Source organism: Rhincodon typus, chromosome 17 (genome assembly GCF_021869965.1).
Source record: "Rhincodon typus isolate 14 chromosome 17, sRhiTyp1.1, whole genome shotgun sequence".
Lineage (NCBI taxonomy): Eukaryota > Metazoa > Chordata > Chondrichthyes > Orectolobiformes > Rhincodontidae > Rhincodon > Rhincodon typus.
This window is the reverse complement of record NC_063348.1, coordinates 50869774-50894296: the sequence shown is the minus strand read 5'-3', so window position 1 is coordinate 50894296 and position 24523 is coordinate 50869774. Positions and strand designations below refer to the sequence as shown.

At 40.4% G+C, this 24523-nt stretch overlaps 1 protein-coding gene across 4 annotated transcripts in view; it reads right to left on the bottom strand.

Moving 5' to 3' along the window:
* The window catches only part of mettl15 (methyltransferase like 15), a 92583-nt gene extending 85326 nt beyond the window's left edge, over positions 1–7257 (bottom strand). For 3 of the 4 annotated variants that reach the window (XR_007263964.1, XM_048607058.1, XM_048607061.1), the window contains exon 1: positions 7046–7257. Coding sequence is in view for 2 of the 4 variants with exons in the window: in XM_048607058.1 (XP_048463015.1) it covers positions 7046–7105 (60 nt within the window). In the remaining 2 variants the exon portion in view is untranslated. Of the gene's footprint in view, positions 1–5449 lie in introns of all 4 variants that reach the window. The other variant, XM_048607059.1, reaches the window with a different exon arrangement.
* Positions 7258–24523: the final 17266 nt, after the last annotated feature.

The window sequence follows — 24523 nt, the reverse complement described above, 5'->3', positions numbered from 1 at the left end:
CAAAATACCATATTAATTTTGTTTTTCTCTGCACTGCCAATGTTCATGGGAACTCAGAGACTAGCTTAATAACTCAAAAGTAGTTTTTGGTTCAGGATTACAGGCTTGGATTACTACTTTGAAACAAGCCAACACAGCTTTGTCCTTAATAGCAATCAAAACCTTATGTACACATTTTAATACATACATGTCTGTTTTTATGCTTCATTAAAAATACCATAAATTATAGCTACTCATGTAACATTAAATCATGCTATGAAGCCTTGTCTTTTAGTAGGAAGCCCACGTTTATTAGTCATGCCATGATGATTGTTTATGTTAGAAACAGTTTCACAATATTACAGAAGTTATAAAGCGATTAAATGCATGGTAATTCAAGCATTCACATAGAAAAATTAAGACCAGAAATTTTCAAAACAACAAAATAGTACATCACAAACATCATTACCACAAAAATAATTTTCAATTTGCAAAAGTCTATTTATTTAATTTGAAGAAACTAAATTTTTATATCATTTCTCAGAAACATCTTAAAGTGCTTTGGACAATTAGCTTTGAAGTACAGTGCTATTGTGTAAACCAGTGAATGAATGATTTTACTGTCACATATCTTGAAAACACAGTAAAAAGTGTTTTGTTGCCACGATCCGCTGTCAACTTGAGCTACAAAAGAATAAAAAGAAGAAATTACTTGAATAAAAGTTCATCTTCCATTCAAAATGGGTCTCAGGCATGATTCCAGGGCTTCTGCAAGGTTTCTGGAAGGTGTTCCAGTCCTCACGGAGTCCCGTTCTGGGAACAGCAACGAGAACGTTGATGCTCCAGGAAACCACGGCTCTGCTGCCACCCATCTGCCAAGAGATCAGGCTCCAGGCCTATTGTTGCCAGGAATCCCTGCCTGGGCACTGCCACTGTCAACAGTTCCCATTTCAGGCATCGATGCTGCCAAGAGTCCGGGTCCCGGGAGTCTCCAGTCTGGCCACTGCTACTGCTGCCAGGAGTCCCGATCCATGCCACCAATGCTGCAGCCACCTCATGCTGACACCGCTCTGGCCTCGAAGATGAAGAAAGAGAAGAAAGAGACGAAAAGAACAGAGAGGAAAGGTGTGGCCTCGAGTGGATGGGTTCCAATGAACCCGAATACTACCTTGTGCCGACACCATCATTTTGGATTCTGCTGCCAATCTTCAACCACAAACAACTTCGAGATAAATGGAAAGACAAATCTTTATTTCTCTGCTTTTATTTCAGATTTCCAGCATTCACAGTTTTCTGTTTTTCAATTAGTTTCTGCTATTAGTTGATGGAAAAATGTCCTGGAAACACTCAATTTCTTCCTCAAATTGGTTCCATAGAACCAATATTCAACTGAACATGCAACCTTTCTTTAACATTATGTGCAAAGGGTGGTATTTTTGTCAATTAAACTGCTCAAAATTGTAAAGGACTGAAGCCTAGTTTATGAACTCAAGTCCCCGAAGTGGGGGATTCAAACTGACTGATGCAACCTCAGTTAAACTGGCAACAGTTTATGAGAAGAAAAATCAAATTTTACAATGCAGGTTATTTAAAAAGCAACAATTACACTTCAGTTTTTGTTTATATTTAGCTGTGTTACAACAAGCTAGATTCTAATTATATCAGATTGATCCAAATTCTAACATCCATTGAACATGAATTTAACAGCAGAACAGTTGGATGAACCATGTTAGTTTAGTCACAGGGCAATAACATAACAAATGACAACTGCACTGAAGTAACAGATCAAGCTGTATATTTCTAGTTACAGAACATTAATATCCGAGAAGTAAATGAACAGATTAGTACTGATCGAATAAAAATACTGACAATCTAAGAGAGATAATTAGAAATCTCTCTGTCACCAAGTGCAACAAAGCAGTTGCTCAATCATTTGATTTGATAATACAAAAAAAAAGGAAAAGTTCCAAAACAATTTTACAAGTGTGCAAGATTGTTTGGGATTAAGTTGAAAGCACAAGAAGAATATTTTTCTTTTGTATTTTTGCTGTTGGGTTAGGAATGTTTTCCCTGTATATAAAAGTGAAGAAAAATATTACCACAGCAAGACAAGACTTCACAAACTCAAAGCTAAAAGAAAAAGACAACAGACTGTCCGTATATGTGATCAAAATTTTTTGTCTGTCTCACCACAGTTGACAGAAATAGCAACTCACATTTACATGGCAAATTTAACATAGCAAAGCACCCTAAACACATCACAGGAGGTTGAAGTCATGGTCACTGATGGCGCAGTGATTAAAATCTGGCATATGCAAGAGACCAAAATGGGTTGAGGTTACAGAGAAAAGAAATGATGAGGCGATGGAATGATATGAAAAGAAGAAAGAAGATTTTAAAGTTGTAAGCTTCTTTAATAAAGAACTAATGTAGGTAAACAAGCACTTGAGTACTGGGTGATAAGTGTGTGGTGGAAACTTGTAAAAAGGGTAACAGAGTTTAGGACGATCTCAAATTTAGATTAATTATTAAAAATTAAATTTACAGTTGTGAGGAGCCAACTCGAAGTATATTGCAACATTAAGGTCTGGAAATAACCATAGAAAACTCAGTCATCACAACAGTATACAGTACACAAGCATGATCAGTAGTACTGCAGCAATTTTTAAAGTTTGTGTTGGTGTCACTGGCGAGACCAGCATTTGTTCCCCACACTTACTAACCCTAGGGGCATCTGGAGTCTAACATATTCCTGTGGGTGTGAAATCACATGTAGGCCAGGCCAGGTAAGGATGACAGATTCCTTCCCAAAAGACTTGGGACTTTCCAACAATGAACAAAAGGTTACATTAGATCAGCTTTACAGATTTTTCTTTAAAATAAACTGTACTCAAATTTCGTCATCTGACATAGTGGAATTCAAACCTATGTCCCCAGAACTTTTGCCTTGGATTCTGGATTAGAAGCACAGTGACATTACCATAACGTCATTACCTTTCCTGTTATATATCACAGCATTACATAAATGAAACCTCAGTTGCAATGATCTTGGATCAAAGGCAGACAATAAATAATGTAGGACTCGGAATAATAATCATAAGTAATTAAAATTGGAATTTTAAATGAAAGCAGGTATGAAAATGTTAGCAAACAAAGAAATAGGAGAGAAGCTCATTCACTGATTCAAGCTGCCCCACCATTCAACAAGAGCATGGCTGACATATAGAAGCAGCCTGAATGGGTGGGGTCAAGCTCCCACAGAGCCAGGATTTTAGTTTAACTTTTAGTAGCTGTTAAGGTTTGGAATCTGCTCTCCATCGTCCCTGCTACAGCAAAACGCTTGAGTTCTCGCTCTCCCCAAGAATTTTCTCCATGTTCTTTCCTCCTGGACTGGAGACACATTGTCTTGCAAGACAATCTGTTTTACCGAATTTGCCTTTGTCAAGGATGTGTTTATGGGATCTTACTACATTGGAATAGTTGTTGTTTAGTAGTTAAATAACCTATTATTCTGTTATGTTTTCGAATATAGTTAAGATTTTCCAATTCTTCTTTCCTTTGTTTGTATTTTAAATGATAGAGTTAAAAAAAGAAACTGTGTTTTGCTTCAAGCCTGGTAGTTTGACCAGTTGAATTGCATCCGGAACACAACACCTTACGCTTACCTTTAAAAATAAGAAAAAAGTTGGGGTCTAAGCTTTCTTCTTAGTATATTTTGAGGGGATTTGGTCTAGTTCATAACGACCTCTTTAAATATTTTCAGTGACCTAGCCACCACAACTGTCTGGGGTAGAGAATTCCAAATACTCACTACTGTCTGTGAGAAGAAATTCTATTACATCTCAGTTTTAAATGAGTGTCCAATTACTTTATAACCATGTTCCATGGTTTGAGATTCCTCCACAAGTGGATACATATCGTCAACATTAATCCTGTTAAGCATCCTCAAAAACTTATACATTTCAATTCTTCTGTATGCTAATAAATAAAGTAACTTGCGTAGCCATTCTTGTTAATTTAAATCCGTCATTCCAGGGATTAGTTCAGTGAATCTCTTTTAAATAGCATCCAATGCCAGGATTTTTTTTTTTAAAAACTACAGGGACCAAAACTGTACATGGTATTCCAAGTGCGGGCACACCAACATCTGTGCAGTTATAAAAAAAGAGGACAAAGAACAAAGAACAAAGAACAATCTCCAGGGCTCCATGGATGACAAGGGAGATAGAAATTAAGATAAAGAAATGTGCTTATCGTTATGGACTGGACCAGACCAGACCAGAGCCCCTCAAAATAGTTTAAGGGGGTAGCCGAGACCCTAACCTTTTCTTATTTTAAAGCAAATATAAAGTGCTGTGTTCCAGATGCAATGCAACTGGTCAAACTACTCGATGTTAAGCAAAATACAATTTATTTAAAGACTGTACTTAAAATACAACCAGAGGAATTTAGAATCACTCAACTCTATTGGAAAACTTGACAGAATAATAGATACAGTAAAGATTCCAAATTAACTGTTCCAATACAGTAACATCTCATAAACACACCCCTTGGCAAAAAGGAAAATTCAGACACAGGTTCTCGCATGCAGTTCTCCAATCCAGGAAGAAAAAAACATCAAGAGAAAATTCAGAGAAAGTAGCAGCTAGGAGACATTCACTGAAGCTTCCAACTCTGTTGAGACCCCAAAAGCCACTGATGCTACTGAAAAACCAAAACCCAGAAACCCAAAGAGCTGGCCACACCCATTCAGGCCATAACCCCAGACTACTCAGCATCTCTGCCTTACAACATTTCTTGAAGAAAACCAGGATAAAATAACTTCTTAAAAGCCATAGTATTGTCACATTATGACAGGTGCCAGGTAGAATATGGCAGGCAATTGAGAACTAAACTCTCTCAAGGTTCAGAGAGGAGGTGAAAAGCCAAATAAGAGAAGCAAAGAGGGCATATGAGAAAAGACTGGCAGCCAACATAAAGGGATCCCGAAGTCTTTTATTGTCGTTTAATATTATAGTGAGTTCCTCGCTGTAGAATTCATATTTTTGATTTGAATGTGCCACCAAAACATTTGTGGATGGCCCAGTTCAGAGAGAACAGTACAGCATAGAACAGGCCCTTCGGCCCACGATGTTGTGCCAAACTTTTATCCTAAACCTAAGGTCTATCTAACCTCCACCTCTACCTTATACTATCATCCACGTGCCTATCTAATAGCCGCTTAAATGCCCCTAATGAGGCCGACTCCACTACCCTCTCCAGCAATGCATTCCATGCCCCTACCACTCTCCGAGTAAAGAACTTATCTCTGACGTCAGTTACTAAACAGTGGTAACTCCCAGGATATTGACAGAGGGGGATTCTGTGGTAATGCTACTGAATGCAAACACAATACAATACAATATACAATAATGTTTTATTGTTGTGTATACTCCATTGTAGGAATACAGTGAAAATCTTTTACTGGTACCTCACACCGGTTTCTGTCCAGGACTTGCTGCCTGTGTGCTGTTCCAGGGCTGCTTCCCACGTGCTGCTGCGGGGCTTCTTCCCATGTGCTGCTCCAGACTCACTGCTCACAGGGCATGCCTGCAGGCCCCAGAGCACAAGGCCACACTGCCCATGCTGGTTCCGCCGCAGGACTCAGATCATGCCCGCTCACTCAACAACTCCACTCTCGGAGGTGGGGTGGGGGTTGTTGGGGAGTGACAAGACAAAAGAAAAGCAAAGAGGGAAAAAAGTTAAAAGGGACTCCTGCACAGACATCCTGGACTCAGATGACTGCCCTCTAACAACCATTACCACTTTCCTTTGTGCCAGCTATGACTCGAACCAGCAGAGAGTGTTTCCCATTGACTCCAGTTTTTGCTAAGGCTCCTTGACGTCACACACAATCAAATGCAACCTTGATGGCAAGAGCAGTCACTCTCACTTCTCCTTTGGAATTGACACTTTTACTTGGTCAGATTTTGGACAAGATAGGTTGATCAGTAATCATTAACAATTTGACCCTATTTCGCTGTTTAATTACTTCACTTAATTTTCAATGACAAGTTTCTTGAACAATTAGTGTACATATACAACAACATCTTGAAAAATCATCAGAAGGTTAAGAACAAGATGCTGTTTTCTTGAAAATAGCAGCAGAGCAGAGCAGAGCGGATTAGCCTGAACTGTGTGACGATTCTAATTCACAGGGTCTCTCTTCAAATCGCTGGCTTGATTTGCACATTAACACTGGTATGCATTGCTCAATCAGACAATTACTTTCTCAGAAACATTGAGGACTCAACTACTGCTTAGTAGTTAGAAGGAAGTTTTAAATAATTTAAATGTTTAACCTATCATGCAGTTGTAATAAGTATAGCTGAAAGCAAACACAAATAAGAAGTGTCTTGTGGCAGAATAGTAGTGTCCCTATTTCTATGCCAGAAGGTCCAGGTTCAAGGCCCACCAGCCCTGGACTTGTGTTCTAAAGTATCCAAACAGGTCGATTGAAAATAATTTTTAAGTTTAGAACAGAATTTAAAGCTATTCACTTTGTAAATAACCATACCATATTAACTCATCTACTCTAGCCCATCAACATATCTTGGAGGAAAGCAATGTCAAACTTTTGTAAAGAACTCTCTTCGGTTCCAGCCAAAACCTAGTAAAAGTTTCCAGTTTATAAAGCTTAAACTTAAAAATAATGGCTTTTATTTGTTGATGTGATATTTAATGTAAAAGTGTTCTTTTTAGTTCTGTATCAGGTCTCTTTTACAGATGTTATGTTCATTAATTCATTCAAAATATGAAGTTGATCTGCTAGCACAGCAAATTTCCAATGCTACCGCCACCTCACCAGTTTGGTCATGGATAGGTTATTAACTGAACAGTGCTTAATCAAACATTTCATCTTTATTAAATGTCATTTAAACTCACAGCATACATTAACAGCACAATTATCACTCCTTCAGTGGTATTTGAATCAACGGCTATAATGAGACATGAGCACTGCCCTGAATGACATCTCAGCTAAAATGGATTAACGGTTGAAAAATCATAAGAAAATTCAATTACAAACCTTAATCTTCAAGTAAACTGCAGTTTTGTTGAGGGCAAGACACCAAATTGTAGCAGTCATTCAAAATAGTGAAATGCACATGCATGGTTTTCCCCTTCTCACGTTCCTGTGTTTTAGGTATACTCCTGACTTGTTAATTTGAATCACCGCAAATCCCAAATATTAATTATTTACTTTCTGTCCTTTTCAGTGGCTATGACACCTTGCCAGCAAAACTGAGTAGAGAAAAATTACAGCAACAAATTAGTCTCAGCAATCAGAATTTCCTTGGCATATTTTTGTACAGATATTCTTAATTCAGAAATTTTTAACCATCCATTTAATCTCTTGGCTGGATAGTAGTGATCATAAGATGCAGCAGTAGAAGCAATCTATTCAACCCACCAAGTCTGCTCCAGCTTTCAATGTGATCATGACTGATGTGATCATCCTCAATTCCACCTTCCTGCTTTTTCCCTCGCAGCTTTGGATTTCTTTATTGATTAAAAATCTGTCTATTTCAGCTCAAATATTCTTAAGGAACCAGCCCTGACAGAACTCTGTGGTTAAGAATTCCACATACTCACTACCTTCCAAGAGAAGTCATTCCTCATCTCTGTCCTAACTGGGAGCCCCTTATTCTGAGAATATGCCTTCTGGACCGAGACTCTCCCACAGGAGGAAAAAGCTCTCCACATCCAACCTGTCAAGCCCCCAAAGAATCTAAACGGGTTGCCTCTCATTCTTCCCAACTCCAACCTACACATCCTCACCTCTCAAGAAAATCCCTCCTCACCAATTACAAACAGAGGTGGAAAGGCTGGTTTGGTCTCAGCTGTCTGTCTCCATATCATAACACATGAAACAAGCAAAGAAACAAAAGATGCATCCAGAGGAGGTGAGTGTGACTGTATCTTGAATAGCTGCGTTTGGAAAGCAATATCAAGGAAATTTGAGAAATGAAAGAGTGAAAAAGACCCAGTAACTTCTGTGTTTTCAGTTATCACATTCTTTACAGTGGATTCTATCATCTTCCCTACTACTGGCATCAAGTTAACAGCTCCCTACTGCTCCAATCTACATCTTTCTCCCATCTGAAATCACAGCTACATTTGCTAATCTCAAATCAGCAGAAACACTGCAAGAATCCCTGGAATTAAGAAGAATAATGATTAGCGCCACTGCCTCAATTGTTGCTTCGTTCAACACTTGGGATGAAACTAATCTTATTCAGGAAATTTATCACATGTCAAACCAGCTAATTTTTCAACTACTGCCTCCTTATTAACATATTTTAGGCCATCAGTTACACAAGTCATAGAATCATACAGTACAGAAGAGGACCTTCAGCCCTTCAAGAATGCACCAACACGCGAGAAACACTGACCTTCAACCTAATTGCATTTACCAGCACTTGGCCCATAGTCCTGAATGTTATGACATGCCAAGTGCTCATCCAGGTACTTTTTTAAAGAATGCAAGGCAATTTGCCTCTACCACCCTCCCAGGCAGCAAATTCCTCTGGGTAAAAGAGGTTTCCCTCACATCTCCCCCAAACCTCCTGTCCCTCACCTTGAACCCATGTCCCCTCGTGACTAACCCTTCAACTAAAGGGAGCAGCTGTTCCTATTGCCCCTTGTATTCTTGTACACCTCAATCAGATCGCCCCCTCAGTCTTCTCTGCTCCAATGAAAACAACCATTCTCAAAATTTATATTTTTCATCCCAGGCAACATCCTACTGGAGCTTCACTACACCCTTTCAGTGTAATCACATCCTTCCTGTCATGCAGCAACCAGAATTGCACAGTTCTCTAGCTGTGGTCTCAAAGTTCTATAGAACTTCAATATGACTTCCCTGCTTTTGTAACCTATAACTCAATTAACAAAGTTAAGTGTCTCATATGCCTTTCTCGCCACCTTACTAACATGCCTTTGCATCTTCAGAGATCTATGGACTAGCATTCCAAGGTCACTTTGTTCCACAGAACTTCAAAGTGTCATGCCATTCATTGAATGTTTCCTTGTCAAATTACTCCTTCTGAAGTCTATCACCTCACACTGTTCAGGGTTAGATTCCATCTGCCACTCATTTGCCCATTTGAGTATCCCATTTATATCTTATTGTAGGCTAAGACACTGAACCACACTGTTAACCACCTGACCAATCTTTGTGTCATCTGCAAGTTTACTAATCCAACCCCACACCATGCCCCCCCACCCCCGCCAACAGTCATCTACGTCATTTATATAAATGACATATAATAGGGGGACCAGCACAGATCCCTGTGGTATGTCACTAGACACTGGCTGACAGTCACGAAAGCAGCCTTCTGTTGTCACACTCTGTCTCCTAAGTCTGAGCCAATTTTGAATTTACTTTATCAAATTACCCTGGATCCCATGTGCATTTACTTTCTTGATAAGATATATGGGACCTTGTCAAAGGTTTTGCTGAAGTTCATATAAACTACATCAACTGCGCTACACTCAGCTACACATCTGATTACCTCTTCAAATAACTCAATTAAAATTTGTTAGGGATGACCTCCCTCCGATGAAGCTATGCTGACTATCCCTGATCAAACCTCACCTCCCTAAGTGGAGATAGATGTTCTCCTTCAGAATTTTTTCCAATAGTTTCCCTACCAGTGACAGGAAACTCATTGGTCTCTAGCTCTCTGGTTTATCTCTACAACCTTAAATATTGGAACCACATTAGACATTCTCCAGTCCTCTAACACCTCCCCCACGACCAGAGAGGAATTAAAAATTTGGATCAGCATCTCTGCAATCTCCTTCCTTGCCTCCCACAGCAGCCTGGGACAGAATTCATCCAAACTTGGAGATATGTCCACTTTTAAGCCAGCCAACACCTCCAATATCTTGTCCTTTCTGATGTCAATTTGCTCAAGCATCTTGCAGTCTCGCCTGCTGGATTCCATACCTTCATCCTCATTCTCTTGGGTGAAGACAGATGTAAAGTATTGGTTCAATACTCTACCAAAGTCCTCTGGCTCCATACACAGATTGTCTCTTGACCCCTAATGGGCACTACTCTTTCCCTAGTTATTCTCTTCCCATTGACATACTTCTAGAATATCCTGGGGTTTTCCCTACTTTTATCAGGCAGGGTTTTCTCATATCTCCTCTTTGCTTTCCTAAGTGCTTCCCTCAAGTTCCACCCTGCACTTTTTGTAATCCAATTATGCCTCTGCTGGTTTGTTCTCCTTATACCCTGCTAAAAGCCTCTTGGTTACCTCATATTTCTGGGAGATGTTCTCCTCTTCTACAAAGGCAGACACAAAATAACAGGTCTAGTTCCTCGACCATTTCCCTGTTTGCCATTAAAAATTCTTCTGACCCCACCTGTTGTTATGGAAGATATTTGTCTTTGCTAATCTTTTCCCTTTCACACATAAGCTTTTACAATCTGCTTTTGTATTCCTTCTTTGTTGGGTCCAACATCGATCTCAATCCTTAGGTTTACCATAATTTCATCCAATGTAATCTTTAAATTAGTTTATTAACCATGCTTGAATTATCTTTCACTTTGGGTGTTTACGTATGAGAGGAATGTCTATCTCTTGTGGAACTTGCAGTATTTTTTGAATTAAAGCCATGATCTGTCTACAATCAAAACATTTAGTCTACCTTCCCAAGCTACCATAGTCTCCTATCCTCAGTTTTCTTTGCTCAGATATGAGTATATTTTAATGCAACATTGCTCATTCTAACGTAAAATTCGATCATGTTATGCTCACTATATCCAAAAGGCTCCTTTGCAGTCAAATTATTAAATAGCCCTTTTTCATGACTGCAGTCTGTGCTCTTAACTCAAACCTGACTTTGTATTCAAGCTTGGTGCTATTTTAAAAACCAAAAGAACTGCAGATACTGGAAATCAGAAACAAAAACAGAAGTTGCTGGAAAAGCTCAGCAGGTCTGGCTGCATCTGTGAAGAGAAATCAAAGTTAAAGTTTCGGGTCTGGTGACCCTTCCTCAGAACTGTTGGTAGCTAAGAAAATGTTGGCTTATATGCAGAAGATAGGGTCGGGGAGGGGGTAAGGAGTAAGCGATGGTTAGGGATAGAGCCCAAAAGAGACAGAACAGTTGGGCAGATAAAGGAATCCGCAAAAAACACCCTGAGCTTCCCGTTGCCTGCCGCTTTAACGCACCACACTGTTCCCTCACCAACATCTGTTTCAGGCTTGCTGCAGTGCCCCAGCGAAGCTCAGCGCAAGCTGGAAGAACAACACCTTGTTTTCTGCATGGGGACCCTGCAGCCCACTAGGTTCGATAATCGAATTCAATAATTTTAGGGCCTGAACTCCACCATGTTCTAGCCCCCTATCATACACACCAGGCCTTATTATCACAGTCTGCCATTACACACTACCTACTGTTAGCCACTAACACATTCTCCATTAACAGCTATTCACTCTCCCAGCCAGATCGTTATCAACTCCTTTGTGTGTGCAACTGTTCTTCTCTCTCGTTGAGCTCTATCCCTATCATTTACTCCTTACCCCCTCCCCCCATCCTAACTTCTGCATAAAAACCAACGGTTTCTGAGCTACCATCAGTTCTGAGGAAGGATCAACAGACCTGAAACGTTAACTTTGACTTCTCTTTGCAGATGTTGCCAGACCTGCTGAGCTTTTCCAGCAACTTCTGTTTTTGTTGGTGCTATTTTAATCTGGCATACTGACCTCTGCATTGTGGAGGCCAAATATCAGCTCTCAGATATGTACTCCTCTCTCCCTTGGACCATGATGCCACCACTTAACCCTAGGTTATTCTGTCCACAATGGTCACGATTCTCATTTCATCTAGTGATCTCCCCATCACTGCCTCCAAGCTCATCATCCCCCAACTCAAAGCTTGCTTCTACCTCTTTTCCAAAATCCACAAACAGCACTGCCCAGGCAGACTCATTGTTTTACCTGCTACTGCCTGACAGAACTCATCTCTTCCCAACCTTGACTCGATTTTTTTTCCTCCCCTTGCCCAGTCCCTTCCAACTTACATCCGCGATTCTTCTGATGCTTTACATCAGTTTCAGAATTTCCAGTTCATTGGCTCCAGTCTCTTTACCATGCACATGCAATTCCTCTACAGTCCATTCTCCATCAGGATGGTCTCAGGGCTCTCCATTCTTCCTAGAAAAAAAGGGCCTGAACTGTCCCCAACCACAACGACCACCCTCCCCTGCCTGGCCGAGCTTATCCTCACTCTGAACAACTTGTCCTTTAACTCCACCCACTTTCTTCAGATCAAAGGGATGGCCATAGGTATCCGCACAGGCCACTGCTACGCCTGTCTCTTTGCGGGGAATGTGGGACAATCCTTGTTCCAGTCCAACTGTAGTGCCTGCCCAAAATTCTTTCTCCAGGTCATCGATGACAACATCGGTGCGCTTCTCTCTATTGCCAGAACTGGAAAAATTTATCTACTTCATTTCCAATTTTCACCCTGCTCTCACCTTCAACTGGTTCATATCCAACTTCTCCTTTCCCTTCATCGACATCTGTTTCCATTTCTGAGGACACAGTTGGTCACCAACATCCACTTCGAACCCAGCAACTCTCACAGTTACCTTGGATTTGCATCCTCACACCATGCTTGCTGTATACCATTCTCCCAGTTCTTTTTCTCTGTCCCATCTGTTCTGATGATGCCAACTTCAACATGGAGCTGAAATGTCCACCTTCTTCCTCAGCCAAGGATTCCCCACCACGTGATTGACAAGGTCCTCAGCTGTGTCTGATCCAGCTCCCACACTTTTGGGAGTGAAGAGAGGGGTGAGGGCCAAACAGCAATAGAGTCCTCCTTGTCCTCAACTATCATTCCACCAGCATCCGCATCCACATCCAAAGGATCATTGGTCACTATTTCTGCCAGCCTCAGCAAGATGCCACCATCAGACACATACTCCCTCCTCTCCCTTGTCAGCCTTCTGCAGCAACTGTTCCCTCCATGACACCTTGGTCCACTCTTCTTTCACTCCCAATACCTCCACAGCAGCTTTCCCTGCAACCACAGAACTTGGAAACAACTGCCCATTTACATTCTCCCTCTTCACTTTCGAAGGTCCTGGACATACCTTCCAGGTGAAGCAGCAACTTACTTGCACTTCACTCAATCTAGTCCACTGTATTCGCTGCTCACAATGTGGTCTCCTCTACATTGGGAGGATGAAGTGCAGACTGGGCAACTGCTTTGCAGAGCATCTAAATTCTGTCCGCAAAAATAACCAAGCTTCTGGTTCCCTGCCACGTCAACATGCCACCGTGTTTCCTGGCAACCATGTCTGTCTCGGGCTTGCTGTAGTGCTCCAGCGAAGCTCAGTGTAAGCTGGAAGAACAACATCGCATTTTTCACTTGGGAACCCTGCAGGCTTCTGGACTCAATGTCAAGTTCAACAATTTTAGGGCTTGAACACCTTCTTCTCTGTCCTACCCAAACCCCCGTCAGGACTTGTCATCACGTGGGCTGCCACCACAAACAATCCATCATCAGCCACTAGTGATCCCAATTAGGAACCATTGATTCTCCCAGGCTGACCTTTATCTCGTCCTTTCTCTGCCCAATGGTATTTCTCTCTCTCAGGCATCCATCGTCACCTATCGTTTAGTCCTCCAATTTCCCCCACCCCACCTTCAGAATATATATGAACACTTTCATAGCTACAATCAGAGGTGGCACAGTGGCTAGCACTCACAGCACTAGGGACCCAGGTTCAATTCCAGCCTCGGGCACATGTCTGCGTGGAGTTTGCATGTTCTCCCCACATCTGCATTGGTTTCCTCTGGGTGCTCCAGTTTCCTCCCACAGTCCAAAGATGTGCAGGTTTGGTGGATTGGCCATGCTAAATTGACCACAGTGTACAGGGATTTGTTGGCTAGGTGGATTAGCGGTGTAGGGTAGCGGGATGGGTCTGGGTGGGATGCTCTTCGGAGGATTAGTGTGAACTTGATGGGCCGAATGGCCTGCTTCCACACTGTAGGGATTCTATGATTCAAGAAAAAGGGTCACTAGAGCTGAAACTTTAACTCTGCTTTCTCTCCACACTTGCTGAGTTTTTCCAGCAATTTCTGTTTTTTGTTTCTGATTTCCAGCATTTGCAGTTCTTTGGTTTTTTGTTTAGCCCAGTCCCTCACTGGCTCCTCAATGTGATGTTCTAGCAACCATTCTCATACATGCTTGCTTAATCCAGTCCATCCGCAAACTGAAGTCACGCATTATTGGAGCACTGGAAATGGAAAGGGAGGAAAGCGAGGAGAACAAAAAGCAAACAGACATGGAAAGACAGATGGAATTAAAATTCTTGAACTTTGAAGTGATATGGAAATTGGAGTTGCCCATGAAACAGCTTAGGAGTAAAGAAGGAAGGAGGTAGCAGTCACCAGTTTAAAATTTGCTCCATTTCCACTCGAGTTAAAAATATATGCCAAATGTCAAATGCTGCAAATGTAGACAATTAGCAACTGTAAATCCAAGCAACTTCAATGTCAAAATATCCTAATTACAGGCTTTGATTACAGATGGAATTTAGCTATTAGGTTAGCTTAAATCATGCAAGGGAAATAATTCTATGGATAAGGAATTTCAGCCAGATGGATAGGTTACAAAAGTTGCAATTGCTCACATCTCCAAGAAAAACATTGAAAGGAAATATGACAAAGAAAATCAAAATAACAAGCAGTTGGACAGAGTAGATTAGACAAATCTGTTCCCAATGGTACAGGGTCCAGAAACAGAGGGTACAGATTTAAGGTGATTGGAAAAGAACCGATGGAGACATCAGGAAGATTGTTTTTACACAGTAGCTGGTTAGGATCTGGAAGGCACTGTTTGAATGTGTGTGGTGGTTAGTTCAATTCAGGCTTCTAAAAAGGAAATAAATCATTATCTGAAAATGGAAATAAAAACATAGGGGGACAGAGAAAAGGCAAGAGAGTGTCACGAGGTGAATTGCTCCTAAAGGGCCAGCACAAGCACAGTGGGCCAAACAAACAAATAAACAAACAAACAAACAAACAAACAAACAAACAAACAATCTCCACCTTTGCTCTAACTATTTTGTGGTTCCATAATATATCTTTTTCCCCTCACCAAATTACAAATGCATGACCCTTGGTGAAAACATTTCCTAACAATTTCAACACTCAATCCATTAAAAGGGCATTTTTAGAATACATGTAAATATATGTAGGCAAATAACATATAACAAGTTGAGAGATCATTTAAACATAAAAAATTCATTTTATTGATGCTTTACATCTTGCATACATCAGGACTACTTGTATAAACTACCAAAGTAAAGGGAAAGTAAAATTTATATAAAAAAAACTTATACTCTATAAAGAAGAGTGCTGATTGGTTGACAAGATGACTTTAATTGGCAGAGGTGTTGCCTTTCATAATACACCAGTTAGATTTTGGCTTATACTTAATTGCCAAGCTTCATTTAAAATTTAAATCATGCGAGATGTCAAGGCCTGGTTTAAAATAATCAAGTCATACTACAAAGTCACTATCTACAATATAAAAACATACCATGATTTTAGCACAACTCAAAGCATGTAAAAGATAATTCCAGAAATTCAATTAGGATCTAGCTGCAAGATCCAAAGTGTTGTAATTAATTTTCAGATATATTGTAGCCATGTTAATATTGCCTGAAAAAAACCAGAATGTCTTGCTACTGCCACCACCACCAGATGCAACATTGTATAAAAAGCTCAACAAAATCCAGGCAGAGCAGTTTGCTGAGTAATCTGTACTCCCTTACTTGAGGAGGGATGTAGTTGTATTAGAGAGGTTTACAAGTTTGATTCCAAAGAAGGAGCTTGTCTTATGACGAGAGATTGAATGGTTTAAGCCTATACTACCTGGGAATTTAGAAGTACGAGAGGAGATCTAATTAAGATACACAAGATGCTAAAAAAGGAACTGACAAAGTAGACAGGGAGGCAATGGCCTAGTGGTATTATCACTGGACTGTTAATCCAGAGACTCAGATAACATTCTGGAGGCCTGTGTTAGAATCCTGCCATGGCAGGTGGAGGAATTTGAATTCAATAAATATCTGGAATTAAGAATGTAATGACGACCATAAATCTATTGCCAATTATCAGGAAAAACCCATCTGGTTCAGTAGTGTCCTTTAGGGAAGGAAACTGCCATCCTTACCTGGTCTGGCCTACATGTGACTCCAGACCCACAGCATTGTGGTTGACTCCTAACTGCCCTCTGGGCAATTAGGGATGGACAATGAATGCTGCCTGGCCAGCAAACGCCCTCATCTCGTAAATGAATTTTTAAAAATGTAGAAAGGATGTTTTCCTCACATGAGGCAATTAAAAATGAGAGATCATAGTTTTAGAATAAGGGATGGCAGATTTAAAATACAGATAAGGAGAAATTACTCCTTTCAACAGATTGTGAATCTATGGAATTCACTACCCTACAATGCATTAGATGCTGGGTAATTGAGCAAATTTATGGAGGATCCAGATTTTTAATTAATAATGAGTTGAAGAGTTATGGAAAGCAGGCAGGAAATTGGAGTTGAGGTCAAGATGAGATCAGCCATAAGCATATCGGGCTCAAGAGGCCAAACTGCCTACACCTGCTCCAAGTTCCTATGTTCTTAACGTCTTCCCTTCCAGCAGTAGATGATCTATGAGATACATTGCAGCAATTTGTCATAGTTACTTAGATGGAGAAGTGTCGTCAAATATTTGCTTCCAAAGCCAGTAATTGCAGCATTGTTGTAGAAGTAGAATCAAAATTCTCCACCACACCTTCTCAAGTCACACACCATCATGACTAGAAATATATAACATAAGAAATAGAAGCAGGAGGAGGCCACTTAGCCCCCAAAGCCTACCCTTCAACAAAATCATGGCTGATATGCCTCGGCCTCACCTTCTCTTTTGTACTAGCTCATTATAGCCTTCAACTTCTAAAATTTGAAAAATCTCTTCTTTGAATACTTTCTGGAAACAAACCTCAAAAGCTCTTAAAAAGTACAGAATTTCAGACATTCATTACACTCTGGGAGAAGAAATTCCTATGCATCTCAATTTTACTTGAGTATCCTCTTATTCTATAACTATTCCCCCAGGTCAAGATTCCCACACTAGGGGAAACATCTTTTGTTTTGTCTATTCATTTGTGGGATGTGGGCGTCACTGGCTGGCCAGCATTTCTTGCCTATCCCTACTTGCCCTTAAGAAGGTGGTGGTGAGCTGCCTTTGTGAACCAATGCAGTCTACTTGCAGTGTGTTGACCCAAAATGCCATTAGGGAGGAAATTCCACGATTGTGACGCAGTGACAGTGAAGAAATGGCAATATATTTCCAAGTCAGGATGGTGAGTGGCTTGGAGGGAAACTTTAAGATAGTGGGTGATTCCATATGTATGCTGTCCTTATTCTTCCAGATATAAGTGGTTGTGAGTTTGGAAGGTCCTATCTGAAGATCTTTGGTGAATTTCTGCAATGCATCTTGTAGATAGTACACACTGCTGCTGCTGCTGAGTATCGGTTGTGGATGTAGTGTCAATCAAGCGAGCTGCTTTGTCCTAGATGGTGTCAAGCTTGAGCGTTGCTGGGGCTGCACTCATCAAGCAAGCGGGGAGTATTCCATCAGACTCCTGACTTGTGCCTTGTAGATGGGGGACAGGCTTTGAGGAGTCAGGAGGCAAGTTGCTCACCACAGTATTCCTAGCTTCTGATCTGCTCTTGTAGACACTGTTAATGTGGTGCGCCCAGTTGAGTTTCTGGTCAATGATAACCCCAAGGATGCTGATAGTGGGGGATTCAGTGATGGTAACACTATTGAATGTCAAGAGGCGGTGGTTAGATTATCTCTTATTGGTGATTGTCATTACCTGGCATTTGTGTGGCGCGCATGTCACTTGCCATTTGTCAGCTCAAGCCAGCATATTGTCTAGAACTTGTTGCATTTGAACACAGACTGCTTCCGTATCTAAGAAGTTGTGCAATGTCAAGCACCATTCGCAATCAGCGAACATCCCATTTCTGACTGATGATGGAGGGAAGGTCATTGATGAAGCAGCTGAAGATGGTTGGGCTGAGGACACTGCCCTGAGGAACTCCTGCAGAGATGGCCTGGAGCTGAGGTGATTGACCACCAACAATCACAACCATCTTCCTATGTGTCAGGTACGATTCCAACCACTGAAGAGTTTGCCCCGTGATACCCATTGATTCCAGTTTTGCTAGGGCTCCTTGATGCCACACTCGGTCGAATGCAGCTTTGATGTCAAGGGCTGTCACTCTCACCTCACCTCTGGAATTCAGCTCTTTTGTCCACGTTTGAGCCAAGGCTGTAAGGAGGTCAGGAGCTGAGTGGCCCTGGTGGAACCCAAACCAGGCGTTGCCGAGTAGGTGCTGCTTGATAGCACTGTTGATGACATCCTCCATCACTTTACTGATGATCGAAAATAGAATGATGGGGTGGTAATTGGCCGGCTTGGGATTTGTCCTGCTTTTTGTGTACAGGACATACTTGGGCAGTTTTCCACAGTGCCGGGTAGATACCGTGTTGTAGCTATACGGAAACAGCTTGGCTGGGAAGCAGAAGGTTCTGGAGAACAAGTCTTCAGTACTATTGTCGGAATGTTGTCAGGGCCTGTACCCTTTGTAGTATCCAGAGTCTCCAAGCGTTTCTTGATATCACATGGAGTGAAGCAAATTGGCTGAAGACCGGTATCAGTAGTGCTGGGGACCATTGGAGGAGGCAGAGATGGATCATTCACTCGGCACTTCTGGCTGAATATTGCTGCAAATGCTTCAGCCTTATCTTTTGCACTGATGTGCTGGGCCCTTCCATCATTGAGGATATTTGTGGAGTCTCCTCCTCCACGAAGTTGAGATCTTTGCAACTTCAACCCCATCATGCACCACGAGAATTTTCTGTATTTCAATAAGATCACCCCTCATTCTTCTAAAATCTCATGAATAAAGGCATAACCTGATTAGCAGGTCTGATAAGTCAACATCTTCATTACAGGAATCAGCCCTCTTTTGAACTGAACTGCCTCCAATGCTAGCATATGCTCTTATAAATATGGGGACCAAAACTGGACACAGCATTTCAAAGTTACTTTGACAACATTTCCCTCATCTAATTCATTCACCAAACAGTTGCAGCATTGCTGAAGCTCTAGAAAGAATATCATCCTCAAAATGTCTGCCCCACACAAGTCACACATCATCATGATGACTGGAGATACACAAGTACATAAGAAATAGGAGGAGGAGTAGGCCATTCAGCCTTTCAAGCCAAAATTACCATTTCCTCATTATCATTGGATCAATATCCAAGGATGTAAAGATGCTGTAGACGCATCACCACATTCACTTCAGCAACAGAAGGCGGCCTACCAATCAATGTCCCACAGCAACTAGTAATGATGAATTAATACAGCCTAAGTTTTTTTTTAATGATAAAAATAAATACCCAAGGAACTAATCACTGTAACAATTAAAAGCAGACAACAGTCAAAAAGCATTTGCATATTCTTTGGGTCATGATTATACAACAGTGATGCAGGCAATGAGAGGAAGGTGGATGAGAGAAGAAGAATTATATGCTCAGAGGACTATCATTTTCTAAACTAATATGAAAAACATCACGTTATTCTTGATTCTCCTGCTGGATGACTAGGCTGAGGTGTACAAAGAAATTCTCCTGTCTGTTTGACATTCGAAGAATATAAAATGACAATAAATTTTGCCTTCAGATGATTGCAGCCCAGTGTAAGAAAAATGTAAAACAAAACACCGAAGTTTTTAAACACAGTGCATTAAACCACATAAAAAAGTATGGTCATGCAACAGTCAATGCTGGCATTATTCAATCTTTAAAAAAAAAATCCCCTTTCAAGTCTATCATTTTGTAGATAACAAAACCAAAACCAATGAACAAACGTTAAGGTATAGAACATGCAAGTGCAAGAATTGTGGTTTTTCTTTTTTTAAAATCCAAAGCCTGTCATATCAGACTAAGTTAGCTAAGAACTCAGCATTAATTAAGAAGTTTCCAATTAGCTAGTCTAGTGCTTCTCTAGGCTGTATTGGCTATGACTCAGTGCGCTGACTCATCCAGCCAAACTTCTACCCGAAGAAAAAGTATTAAGTCTGCTCCCAGTTTGTTACAAAAAGTGACCTACAACTCAATGAAGCAAAACAGTTCACGTTGAGGATCTGGGAGTATGAAAATGATGATTGCCAATCAGTTCATTTTTCTTCTACTAACTTTTTACAACCACAATGTCATATGAAGATCCTGTCAAAACCGATAATTCCTGAAATAATTTAATGGGGTTTTAATGAGAACAGAATGCATGTTTCCAATTTAAAGGAAAAATGCGACGGGAAATATTATTAGCCACTTCTGACTTTTTAAGACTATTGCTGGACCGTTATAACACATTTGGTAAAGGAATACCTATGAGCCAGATGAAAAAAGCCAAAACCTGACATCTAAGTTGAGAAAACAATTCTAACGAAACAATGCATCCCGCTTATATATATCCCATTATCATAAAATCATACAATAGAGTCATAGAGGCATGGCATGGATACAGAAACTTCGGCCCAACCAGTCCAAACCGACCATAATCCTAAACTAAACTAGTCCCACCTGCTTGCTCCTGGCCTATATCTCTCCAAACCGTCCCTATTTATATATCCATCCAAATGTCTTTTAAACGTTGTAATTGTATTCGCATCTACCACTTCATCAGGAAGTTCACTCCACACACGAACCACCGTCTGGGTAAAAAAGTTTGACTCACATGCCTTTTGAAAATCTCTCTCCTCACCTTAAAAATCTGCCCCCTAGTCTTGACATTCCCCATTTTAGGGAAAAGACAACTACCATCAACTCGATCTATACCGCTCATTATTTTATAAACTTCTATCAGGTCACCTGTCAACCTGATAAGGTCCAGTGAAAAAAGTCCCAGCCTATCAAACCTTTCCTTATAACTCAGATCTTCCATACCCAGCAACATCCTGGTAAATCTCTTCTGAAGCCTCTCCAGCTTGATAATATCCTTCCTATAACTGGGCAACTAGAACTGGACACAGTATTCCATAAAAGCCCTCACCAGTATCCTGCACATCCTCAATGTAACGTCCCAACTCCTATACTCAAAGGACTGAGCAATGAAGGCAAGCATGCCAAACACCTTTTTAACCATCCTGTCTATATGTGGTGCAAACTTTAAAGAATTATGTGCCTGCACCCCTAGGTCCCTCTGTTCTACATCACTACCCAAGGCCCTACCATTAATTATATAAGCCCTACTCTTGTCTGTTGTACCAAAATGCAATACCATGCATTTATCCAGACTGAACTCCATTTGGCATTGTTCAGCCCATTGACCCATTTGATCACGATCCCTTTGTAATCTTAGAAAGCCTTCTTCACTGTCTACAATACCACCAATTTTGGTGTCATCCACAAACTTACTAACCATGCCTTCTATATTCTCATCCAAATCATTTATATAAATGGCAAACAAAAAAGAGGACCCAGAGCCGATTCCTGTGGAACACCGCTGGGGACAGGCCTGCAGTTCGAAAAGCAACCCTCCACCATTACTCTCTGTCCCCTGCCATTAAGCCAATTATGTATCCAATTGGCAAGCTCACCCTGAATCCCATAAGACCTAATTTTACTAATTAGTCTACCATGCAGAACCTTGTCAAAGGCTTTACTAAAATCTAAATAAACAAACAATGTCTACTGCTCTGCCAATCTTTTTGCAACTTCTTCAAAAAAATGCCATCAAGTTTGAAACACTACTTTCCTCGCACAAAACCATGCTGACTATCCTGAATCAATCAATCTTTGCCTCTCGAAATTTCCATAAATCCTATCTTTTATAATCACCTCCAACCGAAGTCAGAGTCACAGGTCTATAGTTCCCCGGTTTCTCCTTAACAAACTTTCTTAAACAAAGGTACAACATTAGCCACCCTCCAGTCATCAGGCACCTCACCCAAAGTTATAAATGATGCAAATATTTCTGCAAGGGGTGTCGTAATTTCCTCCCTTACTTCACACAACATTCTGGGATACATTAGATCAGGTATAAATTGCTCTTAGAACCAAAGCCAATGATTTACTGGCAGACAACTGGCATGTATTAAATGATACAAAAATATTTACATCTGCAATGCAAAACAACTGAAAAGGGAAACTTTTTCTTTTTGCAATAAAAACAGAATTATGCTGGAAATACTCAGCAGGTCTGGGAACATTTGTGAAGAGAGAAAATGAGGTAATATTTCAAGCCTACAGCCTTTCATCAGAACTGGAAGAAAAACAGAAATGTAATAAAGTTTGAGCAAATAAAATGGGAAAGGGTGTGATGAAGACCAAAAAGAAGAAATCAGTAACAGAGCACCACCTGGACAGATTAAATAACAAAAAGATTTTGCAAAGCAAAAACAAAGCAAATAGTAATGGACAGATAGAGAGCCCAAAGTTGTGCCCAGAGAAAGTCTGAATGGCAGAATAGTTGCACTCGCATCACATAAATGGATTTGGGTTTTCATCCTCATTTTCTGTATTCACAGATGCAATGCAACCTGCTAAGAATTTTCAGCATTTTCTCTTTCTAGTTTATACTTCCAGCATCCACAGTATTTTGCTACTGTGTTGTTAAATTTTGATTTATATTGAGAAATTCAAACAGCAGAACCAATGGTACTTACTGCAGTACTTGAATTACTTACCTTTTAAAAAAATGTAACCTATTTTTCTAATCAACCTGTTCTGAGACGTTATCTCGCACCTCTAGAGCAGGTGGGACCTGAGCCCAGGTCTTCCAGTCTGAGGGTAGGGACGCTACCATTGCACCACAAGAGGGCAATTAATCACTATTTGTTCATGTGTGCTCAATTAAATTTTACATTACAACATCTCTTAATCAAAGATAACAGAATACTGATTTAAGCAACTATTAACTGCTAAAGACATTAAAGAAAATTTGGCTCAAACACTGAAATATTCAAAATTGCAAAAGTTAGGAAAAATAAAAGTAATTCCGATATCTATATGATTTTACAAGAGAGATACATGCCTTTCAAAACAGGATTGCTTTCTACCATCTTATATGCGCTAATCCTGCATGTTGCCAATTCATTTCTTTCATCTAGTGACTATCTTCAAATGCCTAATGTACTTGTCCAAAACAGGTTAGATTAAACAATGTTTTAATTACTGACGTGCTAAGAGATAGAGCATTTCACAGTTAAACCAGATAGAAAAAAATTAAACAATTCAGGTAAGAGGTTTGCTTTTTAAACAATCCACAAATCCAAACTGCAAATTTAATTTTGTAACTCTCTACCTTTCAATGTTGCTGAATCCATATTAAGGGAAATAGCAAAATGACAATTTCATTTATAAGTTTTACTTCTAGAAATTAACTTATTACAATGTTGAATATTGAGTTTTCCTAACAGCAACATACTAACAAATATTAAAAATACTGTACTAATATTCTCTGTTTCCTTTCTATTGTCAAAAAGGCAATGAGTTTTTTGAAGAAGTAACAAAGAGGATTGATGAGGACAGAATGATGGATGTGAACTTCAGCAAGGTATTCAACAAGGTTCCTCATGGTAGACCGGTTAGCAAGGTTAGATTACATGGAATACAAGGAGAACTAGCCATTTGGATACAGAACTGACTCGAAGATAGGAGGCAGAGGGTGGGGGTGGAGGGTTGCTTTTCTGACTGGAAAGCCTGTGACCAGCAGTGTGCCAAAAGGATCACTGACTCTATGACTCCATTCTTCCTAAAAACTTGTCAGCCATACTGTCATAGATTCATACGGCACGAAAACAGCCTCTTCAGTCCAACTTGTCCATGCCAAACAAGTTTCCCAAATAAACAAGTCCCATTTGCCTGCACTTGCCCCATTCTCCTCTAAATCTTTCCTGTACCTGTCCAAATGTCTTTTAAATGTTGTAATTGTATCTGCATCTACCACTTCTTCTGGCAGTTCATTCCACATATGAACCACCCTCCATGTGATAAAGCTCCCCCTCAGGTCTCTTTTAAACTTTTACTGTGGAGAAAGAAATGGATGCTAGGGAACGCAGGGAAATAAATACTGATGTCTTAAAAACAGTCCACATTACAGAGGAGGAAGAGCTGGAGGTCTTAAAAAATATAAAGTGAATAAATCTCCGGGGCCCAATCAAGTGTATCCCAGGGAATTGAGAGAAGTTAGGGAAGAAATTGCAGGGCCCCTTGCAGAAAGATATTTGTATCACCTACAGCAACAGGTGAGGTGCTGAGAACTGGACAGTGGCTAATGTTGTGCCTTTATTTAAGAAAGGCTGTAAGGAGAAGCCTGGGTATTATAGACCTATGAGTCTGACAATGTTGGTTAAGTTGTTGGAGTGGATTCTGAGAGATTGGATTTACATGCATTTGGA